The sequence below is a fragment of the Cavia porcellus genome, unplaced genomic scaffold (assembly GCF_034190915.1).
Source record: "Cavia porcellus strain 051 isolate PalLab524CR breed Dunkin Hartley unplaced genomic scaffold, mCavPor4.1 scaffold_7, whole genome shotgun sequence".
NCBI lineage: Eukaryota > Metazoa > Chordata > Mammalia > Rodentia > Caviidae > Cavia > Cavia porcellus.
In genome coordinates, this window is record NW_026947490.1 from 48,250,506 (window position 1) to 48,278,316 (window position 27,811).

At 40.1% G+C, this 27,811-nt stretch overlaps 1 protein-coding gene and 1 long non-coding RNA gene across 5 annotated transcripts; one reads left to right on the plus strand and one right to left on the minus strand.

Moving 5' to 3' along the window:
• Positions 1-850: 850 nt before the first annotated feature.
• Cd48 (CD48 molecule) lies at positions 851-22,760 on the minus strand. 4 transcript variants are annotated; one of them, XM_013149206.3, is made up of 6 exons: positions 22,584-22,760; positions 21,604-21,728; positions 21,053-21,100; positions 7,826-8,128; positions 3,666-3,929; positions 851-1,438 (listed from the first exon to the last, which is right to left on the minus strand). In XM_013149206.3, the coding sequence occupies exons 2-6, from the start codon at positions 21,677-21,679 to the stop codon at positions 1,359-1,361; spliced, it is 771 nt and encodes a 256-aa protein (XP_013004660.2). In that variant the 5' UTR covers positions 21,680-21,728; positions 22,584-22,760; the 3' UTR covers positions 851-1,358. The 4 variants fall into 4 exon arrangements, with proteins under 4 accessions (XP_013004660.2, XP_013004661.2, XP_063109595.1 ...); XM_013149207.3 differs by having other exon boundaries at positions 22,571-22,741; XM_063253525.1 differs by lacking the exon at positions 21,053-21,100.
• On the plus strand, positions 22,675-27,708 carry LOC134476959 (uncharacterized). The gene is made up of 2 exons (XR_010048814.1): positions 22,675-22,798; positions 25,845-27,708. It is a non-coding gene; the product is annotated as an uncharacterized LOC134476959 (long non-coding RNA).
• Positions 27,709-27,811: the final 103 nt, after the last annotated feature.

The window sequence follows — 27,811 nt, forward strand, 5'->3', positions numbered from 1 at the left end:
AAGAACCCTTCAACATTGTTAGTAGGAGTGCAGACTGGTACATCCTCTGTGGAAATCAGTATAGAGATCCCTTAAAAAACTAGGATTAGAGGTTCTATTTGACCCAGCTATTTCCCTTATTTGCCCAGAAGAATTGTGAACATCATACCACAGTGATATATGTGCACCCGTGTTTATAGCAGCACAATTTGTTGTAGCTAAATCTTGGAAACATCTCAAATTGCCATCAACTGAGGAATGGATAAAAAAAGATATGGTATTTTTATATAATGGAATACAACTCAGCCAAAAAGAACAATAAATGTGAGGATTTTATAGGTAAATGGATGCAACTAGAGATCATGTTCATAAGTGAAATAAATCAGACTTGCAAGTGTAAACGCTATATTGTCTCACTAGTGTAAAAAACTGAAAGAATAAATAAGATCCAAGAGTTACAATAGATATAGTAAAAGGGAAAAAAAACTGCTCAAAGAGAAATTTTATTGTTTGATCAATCTTGCATGCCTGTATCGAGTAGCCTGAGGAATTGCTTTGAGGATAACAATATGTAATATAACAACCATTGTTAAATTCCTATCATCTTGTTTTGAAATCCCATATTGCCATTGGTTTTTTTTTTGTTGTTGTTGTCTTAATTTTGCTTTTATTGTGGTTTTTTAATTGTTTATTTCCTTCTTGATTTTTTTCTTTAAGATAAAAAATATTTAAAAAGAGACTGTATTAGCACAACGTGGTCACATTTTTTTTGGTGGAAGGTGTGCATGTATATCTTTAAGTGTGTGCTGACAAACAACCATGGGATTATATTGATCAATTTTCCTGTCATTGTAACAAAATACCTGATACACACAGTAAGAGGAGAAGTTTATTCAGGACCATACTTTCTTAAGTTTCATCCATGATCAGCTGGGTCCAAGGCAGAAGTTTCATGACAAAGAAAACAGTGGAGTAAAATCCTGTCACTTCATGATGGCCAGGAATCAGAGCGCAGGTGAAGAGCAGCAGGTGTGCCCCTAGTGGCCCACCTCCAGTGAGGCCCCGCTTCCTAAGAGTACATTCTGCTGTGATTATCATGGCTTGGTCCACTGAAGAGTATAAGGTCCCACAATCCAGTCATCTTGCCAAGAGTCTCTTAATGCAGTCAAGTTATCAGTAAGATTACATGGCTCAGGGTTATAAAATGAATCGTTAACCACTGTTTTTCAAAAGTTAAATGAAAAGATTCATAAGTGCTTCCATAACACGCTTTGTCTCACCTTACGTGCTGGAGCTTCCGGCCTGGCTGAGGCCATGAGTGCTGATGAAGGTAAGACTGTCTGTCTTGGAAGCTTCATTCTTGAGTTAGAAGAGTCGTTTCAGGTGAGTAGGAGGACAGGAATAGTGGGTATCAAGAGCACTAACAAGTTTACAATATGAGTCACTCCAGAGGATCGGTCTGAAAGACAAGAGAACCCACTTATGTGTCTTGATTCATATACTGAGAAGGGGGCAGGAGTCCTCGACATTGCTTAGGAGCTTATAAAACAAGGAAAAGAATTTCTTTTCTAAATATAGTCCCAGTTTTTTCTTTTCTGCAAGGGTTCAATTTTCCAGATATAGAGAGTGCAGAAATCCCTTAAAAATCAGTGGCTTATCTGAGTTTTGTGCTTGAAAGTTACCTTGACATATCTACAGGCCTGAAAACAGTGAGTCCCATACACAGGGCAGCAGTGAAGGGGGCCCAGTGTCAGGTGTAGACAGATGGCTGTTTGGGGCCATGCACAGCTGACGGCCCCTCCTTGTTTCTCCATCACTAACCACCCGTACCACTGTGAGGTAAACAGAAAAGAAGAAGAGAGATGGGAAAGGAAAAAAAGGAGGAAAAGAAGGGAAGAAATAAAAAGGCAAAAAGCATAAAAGGGGAAGAGTGATATAACAGAAAAGGAGATGGGAGGTGTCTGCTAGGATAATTCTGGTGGCTAAAAGAGACAGGATTAAGTTACTCCTTCGCCCACATGGGTGTCCTCTCTGCAGATGAGCAGTCACTGCTATTTTATAAGGGACAGGCTTGTTCCTCCTCTTTTATCTGGGTCTCAGAATGTGGTATAAATATGATGGCAGTGCCAGAATTAGCCCTCCAAATCAACAAGTCAGCCTGATCAGAAAAGGCAGGTCACTGAGGACATGCTCCACCTTCTAACCGTAAGTCAGCCACATGGCACCATGATTCACGTCACCTTCCAGAAGGTGCATCCATGAGCCCTTGAGGCCTTTGGAGTCATCTGATGTAAACCTAACAACTGGAAAAAAGAAAGAAGAGCCTATGGATCCTGGACCTCAGGATCCATAGGAAACAGATCCAGTGGAAACGGATAAAGAAATGAGCCCAGATGAGTCTGGAGTGGTGGCACAAGCCTGTAACACCGGAACTTTGGGAGTTTTCCGGGAGGCTGAGGTGGGAGACTCCAAGTTTGAGCCTGAGCAGTTTAGCAGCTTAGAGAAAACTTATCTCAAAAGAAAACATTTTGAAAAGGACTGAGGATATAGCTGAGTGTAAAGGCCTGGCTTTAATCAGTACCACAGAAGAAAAAAAAATAAGAGGAAAGAAAAAAAAAAGATGTCAGTCAGCATAGGGAAGACTGGATCCAGAAGACCCAGAACCTGGACCCCTGTGGCTGGACAGGACACATAGACCAGAGTAAACTTCAAAACCGTGGCTATGGGCGATTGTGAAAGAATGTGTAGGTCAGGACTCAGGGGTATCAATCCAGTGGTGGGAAGGGTACAGGACCTGACGTGCAGAGGCTGTGACACAAATTTATAAGGGGTCCTGCCAAGTCCAAATGTCTCCAAAGTTGAAGATACTGAGCCTGATTTAGTCACCTTTCATTGAGGACTTATCAGGCACAGTGTCAGGCACCACGTACTGTGTTACTTGTTCTGTATAAACCATGATATAAGAGCTGTTGTTTTTTACCTAACATAGGTTAGAGAAGCTGGGTAACTTGGTTAGCGTATGAGTGACAATACGCAGATTGACCCCAGGTGTGAGTGCTTCTAAAGCCCATGACCTGAGCTGGCCTGCTATAGCACCTGTGTGGCTGAGCTAGCGCCAGGTGTGATGATCTGGCAAGTGGATCCTCCCAGGAGACATAGTGTAATCAGAAACATGAAACCCAGAGTTTGCTTTCTACCTTCATCACAGACTGCAAACCTAGCCGTCTCCACCTGAGGATGAGGCCATCACCCCTGTTCACTGGCCTGTCGCGGCTCACCTGCTTCTTCCCTTTTTCCTTGCTGCTTCAGGCTGCCCAGCAGAAACCCCTCCAGGTGTCTGCTCAATAGTTCCTGGACTGCTCTCCATGTGCTCTGTGTCCTGGCTTTCCCTGGGACTCAGACTCTAGAGCAGGACATTTGTGAGAGCCAGGGAGGAGTGGGAGCATCAGAGTTTCTGTGCTAAACCCCTTTTGCTGATGAGGTCACTGACCTCCACAAGAATGAGGTGAGCCAGTTGAGACATGGCAAAGCCAGTCATAGAACTCAAGTCTCCTAAGTACACAGAATTATTTGGTATTGTCCATGACATTCTGTACCAGATGACTGAGTAGCGTCCCACAGTTTTCTTCAATCAAATGAAAACCAGAGGCCATGCTCACTTCAGCCCTCTGGGGGTTGTTTCTTACCCAGATTACAGGGTGGAAGGAAGTAGACTGTGTCATTCTGGCTGCTGACAGGATTGCTGATTTGACAGGTGTAAGAGTTGGACTTGTTTTGGGGCGGAATCGTGACTTGGAGCACACTTCTGTGGAGTTCCTTTGGCGATGGACCTGAGTCTGTATGCCAAATGTAGTCAACAGACTGGTCTGGTATTTCACAGGATAGATTCATGTAACAGACGCCACTCACTTCTTTGGTCTCAGTTTTTATCACAAAGTTGGGTACAGGATCTGAAAAGGAGAAGGGTGTTATAAAATGAGGCATGGACTGATGATTTAAGAAGCATTTAGCTAACAATGCACAAAGAGAACCAGGGAAGGGTCCTCGAGAGCCATGGGAGGCAATGTCGTGGAGAAGGGGCTCCCACAGAGGGAGCCAGTGAGCAGCTTTGACTTTGGGAGGCTTCCCAGGTCAAGAACTCTTCCTTGGAGGTGATGCTACGGTGTATCCACAAGGGGGAGCCAGGGCCCATTATATATTTGAAACCAAGAACAAAATACAGTGATGATCATGTATGAACCAGAAAGCACAGCATACTGCTGGCTAAGGGTCACACTTGGTATCTCAACTATCTGAGACACCTTTTGTATGAGAATGATCCATAGGTGACACCTGTGGCCAGTCTGCCCCCTCAAGAATCCTAAGGTTCAGACTTAGTGGAAGCCCCAAGGTAAGAAGTACCAGCCTGCACCTGGCAAACAACCACCCTAGGGAAATACCATCCTCCTAGACTCTGGTAGAGTAACAGAAAGCACCTCTTGTAACCCCAACACATGTCAGTGGTAATTGTTAATCCTGGTATCTCAATGTCTAGTGCAGTTTCTGCCACACAGCAGATACCCTACAATTAGCTAACGGATATATGAATAGGTAGATGGATAAAAAAAGCTATGAGGCAGGAAGGACAAAACGCTAGCTTTGGAGTGCGACTAGCCTGGGCTCTAATGGAGTGGGATTAAGTGCCGCAGTTAACTTTCCTAAACTTATCTTCAAAATGCCCTCATGGTATGTTAGTAAGAGAAAATGACATTGTCCTTGGAGAAATGCTTTTGGTAGAGTGTAAATATGGCATACTGTGATCAAAGTTATGCTAACATTGCTACTGCTGTCCTGCTGCCAGATGTGAGGAGAGGAAATCCCAGAGTCAGGTCCTTCTGAAGGTCTGGTTTACCTAAAATCCTCTGGGATCTTTTCATTTTAGTCAGTGATAAAATACTTGCAGAATCAGTGTAGCTCAGATCTCATAGGATTAACACATGCTAGAGAACTGACCAGGTCAGAGCTCATTTTTGGGTTGTATAAGTTGGGAGACTATGGAAGCTCTTTCAGTAGGGCCTCCTGAACTCAAGTTTCACTGCTTCGTGAAGCCATCTTGGACTGCTGGACTTCTGCATACTGTTTGTCTGTCAGTTTGTTTTATTTTGATACTAGAGATTGAACCTTGCAAACTTAGTGGTGTGTTCTACCACTTACTTACATCCTCAGGATTTAAATTTTTTATTTTGAGACAGAGTTAAACTAAGATACCTAGGCTGGCCTTGAATTTTCAATCCTCCTACCTCACCTTTCCTAATAAATGAGGTTCCTTCCAGGTGTGGGCCTTGACATCTTTGAAGTGAACAATCTGTGTACTATTCCTGTCTCTGCCATCTCCTGTGTTCTATCCTCATATCTCATGCTCCTTTTACACTTCCCCCCATCACAACACAGGTTCGTGGATGGTATTTATTGAACCAGTTAGGGGGTTTGGCTCCAAGAGACCCCATTTGAACAATCGCAAATGTCTGGACTGAACTGAAACACGATCCTCCTGCTAATCACACAGTGAGGGGAGTCTTACCCTCAGGCAGGGTGTGCTGGAACTGAGCCAGCTCATGGACTTGTAGATATTCAGAAACTTTGTAAGCTGATTGTGAAAAGCTTTAGTGACCTGGAATCAGCTGTGGTGGAAGCAGTTACACCCCAGAAATGATAGATGTTGGTAAATGGGATACAGATAGGGACCATTTGTGTTTGATTGCTTTATCTATTTTTGGTCTTGGAGAGAACACCATGGCAAGAAACCTTCCTGTCCTCGGGATGCCCTGTATTCCCAGCCCGTATCATATGAAGGCAGTGAGTGAGAAGGAGACTCTGGCATCTTATACCAGGTAGGACCTAGCTGGTAGGACCTGAATATTTTCAGCACTTTATCTACACTGCATTAGCATTTTTAAAGTGTTCTCTCCACTTTGAATATCCACTTTGATCCTCATAACACCTTGAAAGGCGGGTATAATTATATTCATAATATGTTGAGGAACCAAAGGTTTTGAAGTGAAAAGCCATCAGCCTGGTCCCTCTTCCACAACCACTGCCCACCCCAACCCCACCAAAGTCTTGCCAGGAGCCTCATTTCCACATTATTATTTGATCCTTTTGGCCGCAATTGGTTTAGACCAGATACACAAACTTGAACCCAGTTTAAGCTGATTTCTCTCTCATCACATTTCTCTGTGAATTTGAACTCAAAGGAAAATTATCTAACTTTGAGAGATAAGTCATATTAATGACAGGAATCCATAGTCGTTTTCCACAATCCCTGAACCTGAGGACTCTGAGCTGACCCTGGTTCTCAATATTTTTCCTATTTATTCTTTCTTGATTCTTCTGCCCTGCTTGAGTTGCTCATGGTTTCTTAAAATAACTTCTTTTTGAGTAAAGATTCAGTAAATTGGTTTCTGATACTTGTTTTCAAAAGAGACGTACTAAAATAGACTTAGAGATAATTAAGATATTTCTGAAAGATCACAAAGCAAGTTGGTGACTGATCAGAAGTGTTTTTTTTTGGTTGGTTTTGGCTTTAAGTTTTAATAGATAATAACTTTTACATATTTATGGGGTATAGCATGAGAATTTGATATGTTTATGCAATTTAGAAAGATTAAATCATGATTATTAGCATTTATCTCCTCAAACATTTATTTACTTGTTAAATTTACAGTAGTGGAAATTGAACCCAAGGACCTTTGCACATTCCCAACATTCCTACATCTTCAACTCTTTTTAAATCATTAAACAGAGTCTCACTGAGCCCCAAGGTTGAGGTTGAAGTTGGGATCCTCCTACCTCAGTCTCCCAGAGTACTGGAATTTCAGGTCTGGACCAGCATACCTGGTGCATTTGTCACTTCTATGTTGGGAACTTTGAACTTTTCTAGTTACTGTGAAATACCTAATAAATAAGCTAGGCATAGTGGCACATGCCTATAATATCAGCTACTTGGGAGGCTGAGGCAGGAGTATGGGAAGTTCTAGGTCAAAAAGGGCCAGGGGTGTAGCTCAGTGAGTGGTTTTCTTTGGGTTCAATACCCACCACTACAAGAATGAAAGGGAGAGAGAAGAGAAGTAGGGGGAGGTAGATTGCTGTAGATTATCATTATCCTATTATACTATAGAATACTAAATTAATTCTTCCTATGTAACTGTGTTTTGGTATTTATTATCCAATCTTTCCTCTGTCTCTCTTGGTTAACTTCTTTTTCTAGAAGTTAGCCACTGTCCTCTCTACTATGATATTGACATTTTTAATTTCCAAAAATGAATAAGAACATATGATAAGTGTACCTGGCTTATTTTGCGTAACCAGAGTTTTGAACCCAGGTCTGTCTGACTCCAAACAGAATGCCTCAGACCGTATTTCTTATGCACTGGTTAGGCTGGAGCTATCATCCTGATAGGTTAAAAACACTTTCCATAATATCTTCTGCCTTGTACTTAATTTTTTATGCTTTTTCTCATAAGTTTGAAGCCCAAGAGCAGAAACATAATTAATATCAACTCAGAATTTATATATATATATATATATATATATATATATATATATAGAGAGAGAGAGAGAGAGAGAGAGAGAGAGAAAGAGAGAGAGAGAGTTCGTTATAAGACAGAAGGAAGGAAAGAGAAATGAAACAGTTTTGGGGTGTCTAAAGACCCAGGTACACTCTTCAGGAGAACAGGCTTCAGGTAAAGTGACTAAGGCTGCTCTGAGACTTTCTGCTTCTCCTTCCAGAAACGGTCCCCAGGAGTCCCAGGAAGTGACTACCCAGAGCCCTGGAGTGGGGTCCTGCCATTTGCTTTCCTTAACTCACCAAACACCTCCAAGATTATGGAGATATCATATTCAGATCCACTCTCGTTGGATACTCTCAAGAGATAAGTACTGCTGTCCGATTTCTCGACATTATAGATGTGCAATGCAGCACTTTGAGGATCGAGTTCGACCCTCTGTTTAAATTTAGTGTTGAAGTAATTAGGCTTGTTTGAGTCCCACTCCACAATCTTCTGGTTGGTAGTGTAAAACCATGTGCCATGGATGTAGTTATCAAGCATCTTCTTGGAGGTTTTCAGGGTCACGTTGCTGCCAGAGATACAAGTGATCTTCTCTGGAGAATCTGTCAAAGAAAATGAGAGTGAGACTCTTTCTGGGGAGCAGTGCCACCCAATGGTCCGGGATGTAGGGAAAAGGAAAGGATTTCTACCAGGAGCAAACGAATAGGGTTTTCACCACGGGATCTTGTCCTCAGATCAGGAATTCAGTGACAGTTGGAGCTTGAGAAGCAGTCGTGCAAGCCAGGGGATATTGCTTATAATTGTCTAGTTCTACCCTCAGACAGTAAAGGAGAAGGACCCTGAGTTAGCCTTGGCTCTCTTGCCTACCTTCTTACCAAGAGATTTGCATATGAATTGGTGATAAATCACGTCTCCTTTCTGGGTTCGTGTTACCATCTGTTCAATTTAGTTCAATAAGCACTGTGTAAATCCCTAGAGGCATAACAACTAGGACAATCAGTTTATGTTAAAAGATTTAATGCACTAATATGGGACAGGTCCAAAAACAAATAATCTGATTATGAAATCTTGGCTATTATAGTAAAGATAAGCACAAGAAGCTCTCCAGGATGTAGGGGGTGCGAGATGGAAGAAATACTAGAAAAATCTCTTTGGGGGATATGACCACTAATGTGAGTCAAAGGATGTTTAAATCTAGTTTATTCCTAATTCTGGGAATTGAATTAAGGACCTTGTGCTTGCCAGGCAGGTACTTGGGCTGCTGAGCTATATCCCCAGTCTAAATCTGATATTTATTGAGAACCATGTGACAGGTACTATTTGGGGCCAGCTGAGATATGTCAATAGATTAAAGAGCAAAGATACTTGAACTAACATTAGAGTACAACAACTAAATACATTATATAGCATCTTAAACAACAGTAATTGCTAAAATAAAGAGAAAGTGTAGACTACAGAAAGAGGACTCATGAGTGCTAGAAGAGGTTGGGAGGGAAGTGTTATTTATGAGGTGCTTAGTAGATCACATCTGAGCAAAGACTTGGAGGACAGAAAAAGTCAAGCAGACATTTAGGGTAGTAGTGGCCCAGGTAGAAGGAAAACCTGGAAGACAGGCCCTGTGGCAGAGGAGATGAGGAGATGAGGTCAGAGTGGATGGTGTGGAATGAGACAAGGCAGTGTATGTAAAGAGGCACGGGGTGGGGCGGGGTGGGGTGGGGGAATGAATTATAGAAAATGAGTGAAGACATACTTGCTTTTTTGATAATGCTTTACTTTGCCATCTTTTCCCTGTAAAAATGACTCACATATTGTGCGTATTCACAATTTATTTATAAATTGTTGGAAGGTAAGAAAGTGGAACTAGTTGGTGACAAAATTTGGATCAGAGGCAATGACTACAGAAGTGATGGAACTGAAGCTCTGGGGCCCTTTGCACATTTCTACAGGTGGCCCAACAGTGCATTTGTGTGCTGATATATTTTTAAACACACATAGTTAGACCACTGCCTCTTTCCAATCCAACATCCCCTTCCCCACATCTCTACTTGGGTTGGCTATGTCACACTTGTGGGTATTTTGATATATGGCCAAGGGAAACTAGAAGCAGGAAATGTTTAGCCTAAGTGGGTTGAGGCTTTCCTGGGTGTGTACCGCCCGTCATTTGGCTGAAAAGTGACATCAAGGGTGTTGCTGCTGAGACCGCAGGCATATGGCAACAGTTCTGGGATAGGAAGAAAAAAAGATTGAAGTAAACAGGACCCAGAGCTATTCAGTGGCAAGAGTACTGTAGAAGTATGAAAATGTTTAATTAATTTAAGCAGTCATGCTATTGTTATGGCTTTCATGCTTGATATAATATTTGTCTTCTTCAAAAAATTCGTGTTTTATTGAGATTTCTTGTTTCATTCTAATTGAATTAAATTTTGTTTCTTTTCTTTTTTTGTATTTCTGGAGATTGAGCCCAGGCCCTTTGCACTGAGCTATATATAAAGAACTTTTTGTATTATACCATTGTATGTTTGTGATAAATAATAATTATACTTGTTGTAGAGGACTGGTACATGAATATATCATATTTTAATCACAGTTGATCTCTTTATCACTCCTCCCATCCTCCCCTTTCCCTATTCTCCTTGATCCCTTTCCTTACCTGCGACCAGAGATGGCTTCTTACTATCTGTATTTTACTTTTTTATTTACATATTTTTTAGGTTTCTTATGTAAGAGAAACCAGGCAATATTTAAACTTTTATGTCTGGCTTATTTCACCTAACAGTATGGCCTCAAGAGACTTCTGCAAGGATGGTGGAATGGTGAACAGCAAAGAAACAGCTTATCTGATATTTGGAATTCAGATGCTGGAATATTGCAGTGTAAGGAAGAGAAGGAGGAGGGAAGTGGATTCCTGGGAAACTGCAATGATCTAAAGTGAGAAATGGAGCCATGGAAAGAGCAAAGAGAGAGACCACAACTCAAAGGAAGGAGGTGGCAAGCAGGGCTTTCTCCCTGATCTCTGGCTCATGGCATGGTGGGGTGGGGCTCAAACCTGCAAAGGCATGGTGACTACTGGTGACCCAGAGGCCTCTATGAAGAAATCCACCTGTGGAATGGAGCAGTGGACACTGCAGACTCTAGTGGTTGATGGGTTATTCAGGTTCAAGTGCCCACTAGGTGAGGGTAATTGGCTGGCAACAATGTTTGAAAGGGGTCAACAGAAGTCAGAGCTCTGCACAGCTGTGGGTTGATTCCAGATAGCAGCTCCAAGGGTCAGGATGAGGCTCAACCAACTTAAAGTTGGAGAAGGTTAGGGAACTGAGTCAAAGCTGGCAGAGGAGTTGAATTCAAGCTAGTAGGAGTCACTCAGAGTATTGTGGGCTGAAAAACTAGGATCCTCATCTCCCAACCAGAAACCAGAAGCAGCCTGAACTTCAATGAAACTAGAGGCCCAGTTTTGCTGGGATTACCTACACTGCTATAATTCTACTGCTGGTTTGCTGGGATGAATCAAGATGGACTGAGCTCCGTCTACTCCTGTCAACCAATGACAGCAGAGACATGCTCTAAAGTGGATTTTGGTTTTTACTTTTTTTCTTTGATTCTCAATTAAAAGTTTTTTCTTTTGTCTTTTCAAAACAGGGTTCCCAAAGCAGTTCAGGCTGGCCTTGAACTCACTTTGTAGCCTCAGGTGGCCTCAAAGTCACAGTGATCCTCCTGCCTCTGCCTCTGGGGTGCTGAGATTGCTGATTTGAAATTATTCCCTGCAGATTACTAGACCACAGTGCAATGAAAATTGGAAGTGAATGGCGAAAGAAAGCACTAAGACTTCATAAATTAAATAACCAATGGGTTATGGATTAAATTAAAGAAGAAATCAGTTTCTACAATTAAATGATAATACCAATATAACATACCAAATCACATAAGATACAATGAAAGCTGTTATATATTTCTATAGCAGTAAATTCCCATGCCAGAAAAGTTGGAGAAGGTTAGGGATGGGTTAAATTAATAACCTAATGTTGAACCTCAAGCTTTTACAAAAAGAGCAAATCAAATGCAGAGCTCATATGAGGGAGGAAGTTAGAAAGATTATAGCAAAAATTATTGCAACTGAAACTAAGAAAACAATACAATGAATCTGTATTGAAGAGTTCATTCTTTGAAATATTAAACAAAGTTGACAAACCCTTAGCCAATTGTATCAAAAAAGGGAAGACTCAAATCCATGCAATTAGGAATGAAAAGGTGAAATCACAATGAATCCTTCAGAAATCCAGAGGATCATTAGTATTTATGTTGAGAATCAGTATTCAAATAAGATTTAAAAAAACACAGAAGAAATGGACAGATTCCTGGATACATATGAATTAACAAAGCTGAATCAGGAAGATACAAAATTCTACATAAATTATCAGTTGAACAAATTGAATATATAATTAAAAACCTACCAACAAAGAAAAGGCCACATCTTGGCAGACTCACTACTGAGTTCTGTAAGAAATTTAGAGAAGATCTAAGGTCACTACTCCTCAGACTATAGTGAAATATAAAGGATGTAATACTCCCAGATTAATTCCTGGAAGCAAGCATTACCCTGACACCAAAAGCAGAGAAAGATCCAACCAAAAAGAGATCTACAAGCCAATCTCTCTAATGAGCACAGATTTTTAAAAAAAAATCCTCAGTAAGGTATTACAAAACAGAATGCATCAAATCATCAAGAAGTTTATATACCATGACCAAGCAAGATTCATCCCAAGGATGCAGAGATGGTTCAACATCCACAAATCAATAAATGTAATACACCACATTAACAGAGACAAGAACAAAAACATACAATCATCTCAATAGATGCAGAGAAAGTATTTGACAAAGTCCAACACCCATTCATGATAAAAATCCTATAGAAAATTGGAATAGAAGGTCTTTATCACAATCTTACAAAAACCATCTGTGATAAACCAACAGTCCACACTATAAACTTCTCTCTGAGAACTACTTTTATTGTGTTCCACAGTTTCTGATATATTGTACTGCCGTTATCATTTGATTTTAGGATCTTTTTTTGAGATAGAGTCCCACTATGTAAGTCAGGCTAGGGGTGATCCATAGTGATTGCTCAAACTCACAGCAATCCTTCTCCTTAGCCTCTTGAATGCTGTAATTATAGACATGTGTGACCATGCTCAGCTTAATTCTAGGAATTTTTAAACTTCTTGATTTCTTCTGGCCCATGGATTGCCCAAGAATGTTATCCAATATCAATTTGTTTGTGTAGTTTTTATTTTGCTGTTGATTTCTAGTTTAATTTCATTATGATCTGATAGGCTGCAAGAGTTTATTTCAACTCTTTTGTATTTATTGAAACATGCTTTATGGCATAAAATATGGTCTGTTTTGGAGAAAGATTTATGGGTTGCAGAGATGAATGTGGGCCAGTGCCAGAGACCAGAGGTTGGGTCAAGAAGACAGCAACTTCTCATCTCCAACACAATGAAGAGGTTGATTTTGTAACAGGCTGAAAACCCAAAACTCAGCTACACCTGAAAGATACAACTAGTCTTTGCCTAAGGGTTCTAAATACTAGCAAAAAAGCAACTCACAATGGGCAATTTACAAGCATCAACCCAGGAATTAAACTAAGAGAAAAGAAAGAAAGAGAGAGAGAGAGAAAGAAAGAAAGAAAGAAAGAAAGAAAGAAAGAAAGAAAGAAAGAAAGAAAGAAAGACAGAAATAAAGAAAGAAAGACGAAGGAAGGAAGAAAATGATGTAACCACCACAGATCCAGTTCACCGAAGGAAAACTCTCAGAGAGCAATGAGGTGGGACAATCTGAAAGCCACCCACCTGGCATCTCTGAAGAGAAACATCTAGGAAATTTTAAAGCTTTCATGATATTTAAATTTTGTATTGAGAAATCTGGTTGTTATGCTGATGAGACTGATTTCATAGGAAATTTGGCAGTTGTTTTCTAGCAATTTTTAGTATTCTTAGTTCTGAGTTTCTGGAATTTTGATTATGATGTGTTGTGCGGAGTTTCCTTCCTGGTTGTCTACTTGGAATTGTAAACGTCTCCTTTGCTGGATATCCATCTCATTCCTTAGATTTTGAAACTTTTCTGCCACAATTTTGGTGAACAATGTTTTGTACATAGGTATCTGCCTCTATCCTTTGCCTAACTCCAAAGGTTTTTAAGTTTTTCCTTTTAGATTCTTTTAGATCTTAGAGCTCTTAGGTCATCTTTTGATTGTTAAAAAATACAAAATTCTTCATGAGCAGATTAGCAGGGCATCTTCACAAGGACAATATATGAATTGAAATGTTTTTATTTTGAGACATCTCATTAAATTGCTAAGTTACCCAAGCAAGGTTCAAATTTTTAATACTCCTACCTCAGACTTCCTGAGTTGTGGAGTATAACCATACCTAACTTCCTATTCGTGTTTATAGTTCTGCTAATTTTTTATGGATATGCCTCGAACTTCAGTTTCATCTTCTCCTCCTTCTCTTTCTTCTCCTTCTCCTTCTGCTCCTTCTCTTCCTTCTCCTTTCCTCCTCCTTCTTTTTTAAGACTCAGCTTCCAAAGGCCTCATTTGGTTAACACAGGAGAAAGAAGTAATAGCTACAAGATGTAAGATGAAGGCAGTTGTGTTGGTTCTTTTTTGTGGAGGGAGAAAGCTAAAGAATAGATGATATAGGCAAAAAACACTAACAGTGGAAGAAGGACAGAAATGTGTCATGCTGGTGTCAAACACTGTCACACAAAAACTTAATCGTATTATTGAACATTATATATACTGAGCTGTTCACATTCAACATATCTTTCATTTCTGAAAGCATCCTCTTCGGACACTAAGAGATAAAACTGTGTGTCCCCAGAGATTTGAAGTTCATGCAGTAATTTCAGGATTCATTGATGCTTTCAACCACCTACTCATTCAACAAATGTTTACTGAGCATCTAACTACCTTGGCCTAGTACCTATCCATATGTAGCTAGGCATTCATTTCTGCAGGGCTTCTGATTGGTCCAGTCTCTTTTTAATCCCTCTGTAGAATCAATTCAGTCTAACTGCAAATACTGTACAAGCATGACAGGCCTAGCACCTTGCTAGGTTCTGATGTCAGCAAAGCAGTTATAGTGTCTGAGTTCTTGGAGCAGATAGCCTAGGAGGGCATTCTCTCCAGAATTTAAAAATCCCTAGATTTATATTTCAAAGTGACTCTCATTCTTCTTTGCATGTGAATTCAAAGTGGCACATGCCTATTATCCTAGCACTGTCTCAAAATATAAACAAAACAAAACAAAACCTGGAGATGTAGCTTAGTGTAAAGGCCCTGGGTTTAATATCCAGTACTGAAGAAAAATAAAGTAGCTTACATGAATGTTTTTCAGTCTTGGCATCATTAAGATTTGGGGCCAAATACTTTACCAACATCCCTGGCCTCTGCTCAAATAGCAAATACCAGTAGCACTTCTCCAATTGTGGCAACCAAAAATATCTCCATCTGCTACTAAATGTCCCCTGAGGTATAAAATCCCCCCACCCCTCCCTGATTAAGAACTACTAGCCAGAAAGTATTGGTCATAGTTCCAAAAAGTCTCAGACATATCCTCAAGAGACAGAACTGCTCAATTTGATAACAGAGGTAGGTGATAAATGTCAGAAGAACCGTTTCAAAATTGTACAAGTGCTCAGATGTCAGCACTGCAGGATGTTGTGTATGCCTTCCCTCTTTAGTCACTTGGGTGTAGAATTCTAAAAATGACTGACTCAATAATTGACTGTTCTTACTGAAAAATAAGGAAGTGGTTAACTATTGATGAAATCTTGCATTGCTTTACTAATGATTTTATCTTGTAGTAGGTAGAAGAAGCAACCTTAAAGAAAACTACTGTTTTGAGTTAGTTCTAACAGAATTAAGCAGTTGATGATGTGTCTGAATGCTTAAGATAAAATAACAGTGTTTATCTGGATCTTAGAATAGAAACAGAAGTAGACCCTGCCTGTGCCCACTTGTATTTCAAGGATTATAAAAGGAAACACAACATTTATGCCAGAAGAAACCATAATCTCATACCAAAGAGATAACCCCAGAAAGAGAAAGAGCACCAAAGAGGAACCTCAGGACTTTAGAATCAAGTTGTGTGTTTCTAGCAAAACTCTTAAGGAAGAAAATGGGGTGAATCTTAAAGATGCAGATTTAGAGTTCAAAGAGCATAGAGCTCTTTGAAGAGACTAAATATTTAACAAAATTTTAAAAACCTTTTAAGAAGTAATTTGAGCTGGGTGCAAAAACATATACCTGTAATCACAGCCAGTCATGAGGCTGAGACAGGAATACTACAACTTCAAGGCTGGCCTGGGCAATTTAATGTAGTGAGATAGTTCAAAATAAAATAAATTAAATTAAAAATAGAGGCTGAAGATATAACTTAGTGTAAAGACTCTGGGTTCAATTGCTGTATGACCACCACCACCAAAAAAGTAATTTAAAATAGATATAAAGACTAGATTTGCACCTTTGGTGATACACAGGGTGCTATTTCTTGAGATAAGCAATAAAGATAGATGGTATTGCAATGAAATCTGAAGATAATGAAAGAGAGACAACAGAAAAAACTATTCTTTCAAGATATTTTAGTATGAGTGGGAAAGAAGATGATAGGGCATTACGTAAAGGGCATGGAAGGACCTGGGTGTGGTGGTTCCTGTCCGTAATTCCAGCACTTGGGAGGCTGAGGCAAGGAGATCATGAGATGGAGACCTCTCTGGATTACATAGCCAGCCCAAGGGCACCCTACACAACATAGCAAGACCCTGTTTGAAAAGTGTAGGGACATGAAAAGTAAAGAGAGAGAACAAAGCCACTGGGGGAGGAAGGACATGGAGACAAGGGTGGTAACTGGTGGCCCTGGGCTTGGGGCTCAGCACAAAGATGAAGGCACAGACCTTAGCTGGGAGAGGGTACAACTCACATTCTGAGGGAAAAGAGAGGAAGGTAAATGGGGATACAGATGTTTCTAATTGGAAATGCTGAACCGGAAGTTGAAGGGATTTCTGCTGAATTATCTCTAGTTCCCACTTCCTTCTTAAACAACGAGGCAAGTACACTGCTAGGTCATAGAGGATTGAGGGGAGGTTTCCTTGAAGATAAAGAAAAGATTTGATGTTGCCACTGTGGAAAATAGGAGAAAGAGTTTGTTGGGGCTAGTAAAGCTATTCTGAGGCTCCAACTTAGCTGGAAAAAAGTCACCTAATTTATTCCCGCCCACTCTTCTTCCTTCCATCTATCCATCATCTCTCCGTTACACATACACATCGACTTACTCATTCACTTCTCTAATACCTTTATAGTGAGCACTTGCTGTGTGCAAGGCTGTGTGCACACAGCACATGGAGATTCTCCTTCCTTTGAAGGAGCTTTCTTCACTCCAGAGAAGAGAGACAGGAGAGGATTCCACTACTGCTGATGATTGTAAAGATAAGGAAAATGTGGAATGTTAATCAAGGCGTGTAAATGAGAATGTAACACTTGAGTTTTGACTTCAAGAATGTCCTGCATAGAAATGTGAGTAGGAATTAATATAAGTAGGATTAAACCAGGAAAGATGAGGCCTGGAAATAATGAATGATACAGCCAGAGGGTGAAGGAAAAATATAGTATCAAACTTTCATAGACAATAAAAGCAAGAGTCACTTAAAGATCATAGAGTAGGTGAGGGTTGGAGATGCCTATATGATGATACGGGAGATTCATGCTCAGAATTCCTGCTCCCTCATTCACCATAGCAGCTATTGAGAAGTTTTAAACCAAGAATACAATAGGCAAGCAATTGTTTGAGGAATTATACTACTAATGGCATTGTGCAAAAGAGTGGAGAAGAAGAGTGATTAGGATGGGTGATAACAGAAAATTTTAGCTTGGACTAGGATACATAGCAGTGGGATGGATGGAACCGGACAGAGTGCAGAGGTACTTTCAAATATGGAATTAATACATTTATTCTTTGGATGTGAGAGACAAATAATTAAAAACTCCTGGAATCTTGAGCAATTACACAAATGGAGATGCTGTGTCTTGAGGCAGGAAACAGTAGAAGAACAGGAGGTTGGGGGAGAGAAAAGTTTATAAAAGAGTTTTAAAGTCTGCCAATTTTTTAAAAAAAATTTATTTAAAAGGAAAAAGAGAAAAAACAAAACAAAGCGGTGTAAGGGTACAAGTAATACAGAACTACAAAAAAAAAAAAGTAAGAAATCACCAGTTAATAGATTACACATTATCATCTTAGAGATAGTTGCTCAAGTCACAGTATCAAAGCATACAAAGTGAACATTCAAACAGAGAGACTGCAAACAGTTGTGTTCAATGATCCAACCAAAAACATTAATATGGTCAGCTATTTAACACCCCTAAACACACTTGCAATTGTATCCTTTAAAGCACTTTTTCCCCTCTATTTTTTACAACAAAATTTACACATTTTGGGTTTTATTACTCCTTTTTTTGGAAGAGAATCAAGTCAAATATGGCAAAACAAAGCTGTCAGTCAAAACCAAGGTCTGCCAATTTTTGACACTCCTCCATCAGCTGAGGGGGTTTTGTCCCCTCGCCTGGAATGCTGATAGGGTGGGCTCAGTGTTTATGCTCACTGTATGCTTTTATCTGTACCAGATTTTGTGTGTGTGTCCCGCTTGCAATTTCACATTCTTTATTTCATTTTGTCCTGATAAAAACCTTTTGAAGAAATGATTATTCCAAAATAGGTTCAAGAAAGCTGAGACTCTCAAAGGTTTTGCAGTTTATAAAAACATCTCACACTGTGGAACCCGGGTAGAACATAGTTCTTCTGATGCCCAGTATAATGCTCTGTCTTTTATTGACACTGTCTGGAAGCAGGCTCGAGTACTCTTAGTTGAGTTTCCTAGTCTCTCTGAAAGATGATGTTCTCATCTGAAAAATACTGCGGGAAGCAGAAAATACCTATAAGTGGTGGACACCCTGAATCATGGCCTTGAAATCAGAGCTGAGAAAATCAAGTCTGAGGAGCATGGACAGAGGAAATCTGAGCAAACTTCTTAAATTCTTCCACAAAAGCCTGGCTCACCATGGAGGAGAAAAAGACTTGTATCCCCAGGAAGACATGAATGTATAGTTCAAAAGGAAATTGTTTGAATTGACTCATTCATTTATCTATCAGCTATTTATTGAGCACATGCTGTGTTGCAGGCACTGGCTAACTTCAGCAGCATAAAGCTGAACATGGTTCCTGTACTCACAGAGCTCAAAGAAACTGAGTCAAAAAATATGCAAGCCATAGTTGGGAGCCTCAGTGTATTAGCCATGTTCCAGTCACTGGAACAAAATGCCTGATACCTGCAAGTTAAAGGAAGAAAAACGTGTCTTGGTTCATAGTTTCAGTCCATTGTTGGCTGGATCCAAGGCAGAAACAAGATGGCAAGAAGACAGAGAAGCATGGCAGAGAAAAAGCTGTGCAACCCAAGGCAGCCAGAAAGTAGAGTGGGAAGGGAAGAGTGAGAACAAAAATATACTTTCCCAGGTCACACCCTCAGAGGCTTGAGTTTCACCTTTTAACATCACACTCAGCTTAGCAGAAAGGAAGTCATGTGCATAAACCCAAACTGACTGGTGAGCATAGCTCCTTCAGGATGCAAATGCCTCCCAAACACAAGAGACTTTTTGGAGAACATCTGAGACCTGAACTACAACATTTGGGCTTCCAGAAGAAAGACACATGCAAAACGAAGCCAAAAGGGAAGGCATAAAGTGCATAGGGTAAAGAGAGTTCCAGGTAGAAAAAAAAAAAAAGACACGTTCACAGACCTAGAGCTGAGAGAAATGATACTTCTTTCAAGGCAAACAACAAAATTAAATTTAGCCAGAATATACTTAATAGGAGCAAAGTAATAGGTCGAGGATCAGGTAACCACCTTTGGCATCATTTGTACACAAGGGGTTTGCACACATTGGTCTTTATCAAGACACTTGGGCTTAGTCTCAGGAAACCATAAATTTATTGACACTGTCTGGAAGCAGGCTTGAGTACTCTTAGTTATATTTCCTAGTCTCTCTGAAAGATAATGTTCTTATCTGAAAAATGCAGATAAAATCATCACCTCAAAATTTCTCATCAAATTTTAATGAAATGTACAACATAATACCAGATATATAGTTAATGGTTTTTATGCTATTCCTCTAAATTATAAAAAGAGATGGTAACCTAAACAAAACTAGTGCTATGGTTTCAAAGGACACTACTGCCTTTTCATTAGGAATCGATACTTCCTATGACGAAGAAAAGGCCTAGAATAGAGTAAGAGGAAGAGGTTGGAGGAGTCGGCATCATTTACAAGGTGATGAGGAGGACCTATCTGAGCAAAGATGTGAAGGAAGAGAGAAAAAGCCAAGCAGATATCTGAAGTTAGTGACTGAAGAGCTGGAAGAAAGGCCCTGGATGGGCTGTGTCTGCTGTATTCAAACAGTGACAAGAAGGCCAGAGTGGATGGGGTGCAAGGAGCCATGAAGGGAACGGGCATGAAGAGCAACACAGGTTGAGACATGTGCGATTGCAGAAGGACATGCACAGCCTGGGGGTAAGATGGAAGATGCTTCTTTCAAGGCAAACAGTAAATTTAGGGTTAAGCAGAAGGAGATTAATAGGACAAAGTCAGACTGAGACTAGAAGCCTGGGGAACCTTGATAAAGGCCAAGGTGTCTAGATTCTTCTGTGATTAGGTATCATCCGCCTGTTTCAACCAAAGGCAAATAAATGACCAGAATGAAAGCCCCCAAAAGGAAAAATCAGAGAATGGCGAATTATCAAGATATTTTTGACATATCTAGAAAAAGTCTTGAAATAGTCTAGTCTCCTGGTAGCTGTAATTTTCTAGCAGTTGGATTAATACTTTACATCAACACTCACTCCCAAAGGCCACACCAACTTCCGGTGAGTGAAGTCAGCCCCCACAAAGCCCATATATTTACAAAGGGCCCTGAGAACAATGTGGTAGACCAACACGGAACCAGACAATCTCTAAACAACTACCATCCTCAGAAGCTTTGTATGAGTATTTAATCAGGTTTCCTCCAAAGATTACTAAAGTCACATATCATCATAAATGATGCTGTGAAACTTCACCATGTTGAGCATTGAAACCCTTTAAATGAAGGTAAACCAATAATTTATTTAGGGGGATAGCAAGGAAGGCAAAAATTTAAAAACTGTGACAATTTTCATCTGGCTTGGAAAGATGCATAATTACTGGATGAATAAAGAATATTAGGCATCTGTAACAGGGAAAAAGAGTGGCTCTGTATCTCAGCACATGCGGGGAACCAGAAGAGGCTTGTGGCACACAAATGGATCTCAATGTTTAGCAATGAGACATTTCTGGATTTCTTTGATACTGAAGACATGATTCAGAGACCCAAGATAGGCAATGCTTTCCAAGTTTTCTTTCCTACAATTTTTACCTATTTCTGGGGTAATGACTGTATCTTTTACCTTGACTCAGGATGGGACTCCTTGCACATGAAGAGGTGTCCAGCACACCTACGGGAACACATATCTGAGCATAAAATGTGGCAACTACCAGTGTAGACATTCCTTATATTTCAGATGCAAAAATACTTATTACAGTGTCACAAACCAGCAGTCACAAAACAAAAACTTCCTGTAGCGACAAGAAAGCTAAGGTTCCCAGCACCCAATTTCTTTGACCACACACTTCTACCCAGCATGTACTGGACAATCATGAAGTACTGCCCTGAAAACTAAAAACAGCACCCAATAAAAGTAAATACCAGCACTATCCTTTTCTCCCCAGCTAATATTAAAAACGTAGAGATTATTTTATTGCCCATGTCACCAGCTACTTCCCCATCTCCCCAGATCCTGTTACATCCGGATTCTCCAGTCTAAGGAAGACTCCCTAGCTTTATCAGCCCCACTACCAGAACAGGAGAGCAGACCCAGGTCCCCTTTTCCCAGGTCCCCTTTTCCGTCTGACCATGCCTTCTGTGTCCCGTCACACACGGACAATGGGTGGAAAGTACCTGAAATGCCAGCCACTAGGAGAGGCAGCAGCAGCAGTTCCACAGCTGAACACCATTCCCATCTTCTGGAGCACATACTACTTCCCAGAGCTTCCGAGGGACGCTAGAGACAGGCGAAAAACCAGCTAGAAGGTCCCAAAGACAAAAGGGGAACTCATGAGTAAGGTTAGAGGAAAATACCTAATGAACTTTGCTTTACATCTAGCACCCTTGTGGAGGGGCGGGGGAAGAGTCCAGAAACAGGAAGTCTTACAGTTTTTTGTCTGAGAGCACCATGGTAACAGAACAATTTTGGGGTTGTGTTTTTTTTTTTTTTTTTTTTTTTTTTGGTAAATATAAGGAGAAGATCTACAACTTCCACTGGATTCTCATAGGATCATAGACCTACGTTAGTCACAGAGGTTGATGATCAGATATTTCCAGGTAAAGAAAATATCACTTTGCTTCCCAGGTAAGAATCACTTTGATTAATTCAGAGGCTTGAAGCTGATGCCTGTCCAGGCATGGGTAGATCTCATTCAGACCAGAAAATCTGGGAAATCAGATTCATACAGCCTTAAGGCCACACCTCCCACCTCCACTTCCTCTTCTTTTATAATAAATTCACCATTTATTCCCTACCCTTGAATGGATTCCATATACCCTTGTGGCCATAGAAATTATGGGCCCATTCTTCATTCCAATTCATGCAATCTACACATTATTTTCCGACAAGAACATTTTGGGGGACCAAAGAACAATCCATAATACAACATATCTGTAGCCATTTCAAAACTGGGGAACATTTCTGATTCTCAAAATGGAGGTGACCAGTAAATTGACTTCTATTTTCAATCTGTGATGAAAACAATCACTTTTCCTGAAGGATCAACAGAGGGAAACTGGATCAACTCAGTACCTGACATTAAGTGAGACACCCCACACTTCCAGGCACCCTGCAGCCCTGTGAGGTAAGCAGGAGACGTACCATTAAAACTCACCGCCAGACGTGCGTGCGCAAGGACACACTTCTGCTTGGCAGTCCTGTCTGCGGTTCTTCCCGTAGTGTGGGTGCCAGCAAATCTTGGGACTAGGGGGTTGGGGCGCAGAAGCAGAAGCAAAGGAGCACGGTTGCAGAGGAGATACCGAGAAAAGAGTTGAAGGCAAACTGTGAAAAGGAACCGAGGACGAGGTTGGGTCAAGCGAGAAGGACAAGGTAAAGGAAGGAAGTGAAGCCCACAGCCTCTGAGAAACTATTTCCCCGCCCATCTCCACAGTCTTCTCAGGAAGAGTGGGGGGGGGGAGCAGTATTGAGTTTTCAAGAGCAGAAGGTAAGTGGGGCTGAAAGATCTGCAGTCATCTAGAAGCAGTTTAGAAGTCACCTCAGTGAATCAAACCTCATTGCAAAGGGGAGAGAGGCTAGAAGGAGGCCTTGTTCAGGCCAGTTTTCCACCCTGTGTCTCCAGGAATCCTGCACACTCACCCATGCCTCCCCTTGTAGTTCTGACAGGTCTGCATAGGTGAGGTGAGTTGATGTCCATGTGCTGTGGTTAAACGAATGGACTGTAAACTTAATGCAAGGATGCTTCCTGAGAGCAGCAGTGGCACTGGTAAACTGAGCACCCTTTCTGAGGCTTTTAGACATCTGAACAGATGCAAGACAAGTCTGGATGAAGCAGCAGGTAAAGGATCAGGATGTTCCCTCACCCTTGCAGTGAGTAAATCAGCTGGTAAAATCCTGGTAGTGAAAGTCCCTGGAGGCAGAGTTATAGAGACCTCAGAAGTGGAGATGTACAAATCAACGAGTATTACATGAATTAAAATCTAGTCTCCTCCAAGTACTGACCTGGTGGGCACTCTACTGTCTTCCTGACTTAAGCAAGGTGATTACAATCACAGAGCTTTTCTCTAATCAGATATTTGCCTGGATTTTAAAAAATCTATATTATCTCATTTAACTTCCAGCATCCCATGAACACATGTATAAACACTATTTCCATTTTAGAGCAAAACAGAGGTTCAGAGAAGTCAAGTGTAATTAGAGTCAGAATCAAAATTCAAACCCACATCTGTCTGATACTAAAGCTGGCATGCCTAACTACTGTGTGCACAGCCTCTAGGGCTGCCAAGGTCCCAGACATCAAAGAGTTTGTAGTGTGCCTCCAGAAATGGTGAACACACAGGAAACAATAGGATAGACTCAAACCAACCTGAAATTAGAGATGTGGAGAAGATGGAGCCCTGGATAGCATAAAAATGTTCAAGGAGGAGTTTGGTATTGAGCCAAGCACAGGAGAAGACAGAGGTAATTGGTAAGTTAAGTAACCTACGAATCTCACAGATTGCTAAATGAAGAACAGTTGCAGAAGGCCAAATCATTCCAATAAATTTTGCTCAAAACAATGGGAGCAAAGAAAAGAATACAGTGTCTCCTAAATAGGATGCTCATTCTGGGCTCCAGAGTCTAGAGCAGTGGTAGTGAACCTATGGCACACATGTTTGTTTTTCTTTTAAGACAAAAATGTCAATATGTAAGTTGATTTTTTTAAATGAAGACCTCAGTATTCAGGTTTAATTGCAGTGTTGGCTCCTTGTGATAAATAAGTGCATTTTTGGTTGCAGTGTGAGCACTCTTCTCTAAAAGATTCTCATAGAGGGCAGAGAGAAGCAGGTTAAAGAACTCAGATTTCTGTCTGAAGGCTTCCAAAGGGATGCTTCTTGGTGTTTTGTGGAAGTCTTTGCTAAAACTAGGTGCACTATTGTTGTCATCCAGATTCCTATTAGCTCCAGTAGAGGGTAGTATAATGCTTCAGGTTCCCAAGTGGGCTTCACTTGGTGGCCTCTTCCACAGAGACTAAACAAGGGGACCCTGGACAGTGTTCTGAAGGTAGCCTGACATTTTAAAGGAGACCAGAACAAATGAATCCTGAAGAGGAAAATGAAATGGGTCAGGTGAATAGAAAGAAATCTAAGAGAAATTGGTGTCTCAGAAAACAAAAGAAAGCATTTCAAAACTGCATCTAAACTAGCAAAACTGTGTCAATAGTGTTTAGTTACTATATGGTTTTTAGCAATTCTGATCCTAATGAAAACCATTGTAGAGGAGACAGGAGTGAGGCACTCTTTTCCTCTTCTCTGTCCTTCCTGCCTCCCTTCCTGTCAACCTGTTGAAGATTTCTTAAGCTGCATCTGAAGATGCAGAAATGAAACCCACAATCCTGCTGTCATGCAACTCATGGAGGAAACAGAGAAGTTAGTTGCAACAGAGAAATGAGGATCTTGGTTCACACGGAAAGGACATCTACTACAAACTGATCACAGCAGGCTGCTGGGAGATAAGCAAATAGGTGTGGCCCCTTGAAAAAAAAGGAAATACATAATATAGGATGAATGTGTATAAAATCCGAGAAGTAAAAGAACTTCTCTAGTTCCAAAAAATGAGGATATTTTAGTGTGACTGAAATAAGTGCCATATAAAAAACCAGGTTCAAACACTGAGATTCCATCCCACCCTAAAAAGAATGGCTGTCATCAAAAAATCATCCAATGACAAATGCTGGAAGGGCTTTGGGGAAGAAGGAACACTTCTCCACTGTTGGTGGGAGTGCAGACTGGTGCAACCACTGTGGAAATCCATTTGGAGATTCCTCAGAAAACTAGAGGTCCCATTCCATCCAGATATTCTTCTGGGTATCTTCCCAGAAGAATTAAAAACATACCATGGTGTTATATGTACACCCATGTTTATAGCAGCACAATCTATAGTAACTAAATCTTGGAAACAACCCAAATGCCCATCAACACAGGAATGAAAGGATGTAGTATTTTTATATTATGGAGCGCTACTTGCCCATAAAGAAGAATAAACTTGAGCCTTTAATAGATAAATGGTTGCTACTTGAGACCATACTCATAAGTGAAATAAATCAGTCTCATACATGTAAACATTGTATTGTTTTCCTGGTGAGAATAGTTGAAACAGTAAATAAGGTCTAAAATGTACAGTGGATATTGTGAAATGAGAAGGAACTCTTCAAATGGAAAAGGGAACTGGGGTGGGTCAAAGGGGAAAGGACAGTAGAAAAAAAGCAAAAAATACAACTTATTTATACTACTAGTGTCTCTAAGTTCATTAAAAAGGAAAGTTTGTGCTAATATAGATTGGGGAAATTTTTATCCCCATATCTTGTAGCCTGAACAACTACTTTAAAGATACAATATGTAATGTATTAACTATTGTTATTTTCCTATTATTTTGTTAGGAAGTTTTTTTCCTACAAAATGAAGGAAGGAAGGAAAGAAGGAAAGAAAGAAAGAAAAAGAAAGAAAGAAAGAAAGAAAGAAAGAAAGAAAGAAAGAAAGAAAGAAAGAAAGAAACTTAGGATGCTGGGAAACAAAGCAATCAGCTTGCCTCCCTGGTAAGCAGCCGTGGCTCTGGCAAGCTGCAGCCACCCCAGGGAGAGAACCATCCAGTATCTCCTGAGATCCACACCATGTTGGCACTTAAGGCACTGGGAAACCAAGCAACCTGCTCGCCTCCCTGGTAAGCAGCTGTGAGCCTACCGGTGCGCAGGCTGAGAATCCAACATCCCACCCCCCACTAGCAAATGGGAGCCAGAAATCTGAGCATCTCTTGTGAGACTGACCACATACAATATAGCAAATAGGGGAAATTTCCTTTTACCATCTCTTTGAAGGCAAATACTGTTTATCACTGTTTTGCTTTGTTCTGAATATTTGCATTGTTCTATTTAATATTGTTTTGATAAGTTCTATAATGTTCTGTATTTCATTTGATTCTGCTATATCTGATTGAAAGAACAACTATTGTGAAGATAATGAGATATACTACAATACCTATTACTGTTATCTGGGTAACCTGCTGTGATGTTATGTACCAATTTCACTGCACTGTTTCAGTTGGCTTTGTTCTGTCTTGTTCTGTTGTATTTCACTATTATTCAAAATAATAAAAAAATTTTTAAAAGAAAAGAAAACCAGGTTCAGATTGCTAAGGTGTCACTGTACATGAATAACAGCCTAGACTTGATCCTGAAGGCTTGTAAGGGAGATAACTGAGGGGTATGAGTAGATAAATGATATATTTTAACTCAGAAATTAGAAATAATACACTGATGAAGAGTAGGAAGAGAATAGAAGCAAAGTGATATAAATCTACTGGAAGAAAACCAGCTAAGCCATGAAAGACTTCACGGAGGCAGGAGTGATATATGTCAGGAAGGGGCAAAACTTGATACCTGGTGGTATATAAGGGTAGAATGACCAGGAAAAAGAGGCAGCTTCCTGGATTGGGTGATCACATCAGTTGAAAAGAGAACATATTAAGACATGAGAGAGGATAAATTCCATTTTGTGTGTCACAATTAATACATGTAGATGTACATGTCTGCAGTTCAAGAGAAACATCGGAATTATGCACCAGATATATGAATAACTAGTGTACAAATTATGGTTGAAGGCACACTGATACCAACTGGTTGAGGATGAATTTGGGCATATGTCACAAATAGGCAATGTGTAGCTCTTTATGATTAACAGCTCTGAGCTCATAATGTTGGGTGCTATCAGCTCTTAAGTGTTATGTCCTGTTTTATCTCAATCTCCCCCTTATTCTTTTAAAAAAATTATTTAGTCATTTCTTATGTTTGTCTTAATTAAAGAAAAAATTTAAAAAATTAGGATATATAAATAGTAACTCTTTTTGATTTCCTATTAACTTGTTTTGAAGTCCTGTAATACTCCCACGATCTTGTTTTGACTGATTAGACTCTGTTCCATTCTATATGATAGTATCAAGTTTGAAGACATAGGCAACTACTTTGAAGGCAATAAGATTCACTAAGATACCCATTCTGGTTTGACTATTGTCTTCTTTGGAAGTCCTGTAATGTTTACAATGCCTAAGTTTTATTGGTCTTGTTCTCTACTGTTTTGTCCAACTTTATAATATCTAATGAGATAGACAATTCTTTTTAAGGAAACGAGACAACGTTGATAACCATTGTTGATAACCTTGTACTCTGTTCTACACCATGTGCTATGTCTATCCTTGGTTTTGACTGACAGCTTTGTTTTGCCATATTTGACTGTATTCTCTCCCCCCCCCCCCAAAAAAGTAATAAGCACTAAGGAGTAATAAAATCCAAAATGTGTAAATTTTGTTGTAAAAAAGAGAGGGAAAAAAAAAGAAAAAAAAAAAAAGAAAAAG

What these genes read in the sequence shown, in the direction of transcription:
- Cd48 (XM_013149206.3), bottom strand. Translation starts at nt 21,679, where the DNA reads ATGTGCTCCAGAAGATGGGAATGGTGTTCAGCTGTGGAACTGCTGCTG. An exon ending in CATAATCTTGGAGGTGTTTG is followed by an intron (nt 3,930 to 7,825) that starts GTGAGTTAAGGA and finishes TCTCCTTTTCAG; the next exon opens with ATCCTGTACCCAACTTTGTG. An exon ending in CCTTCCACCCTGTAATCTGG is followed by an intron (nt 1,439 to 3,665) that starts GTAAGAAACAAC and finishes CTTGTCTTTCAG; the next exon opens with ACCGATCCTCTGGAGTGACT.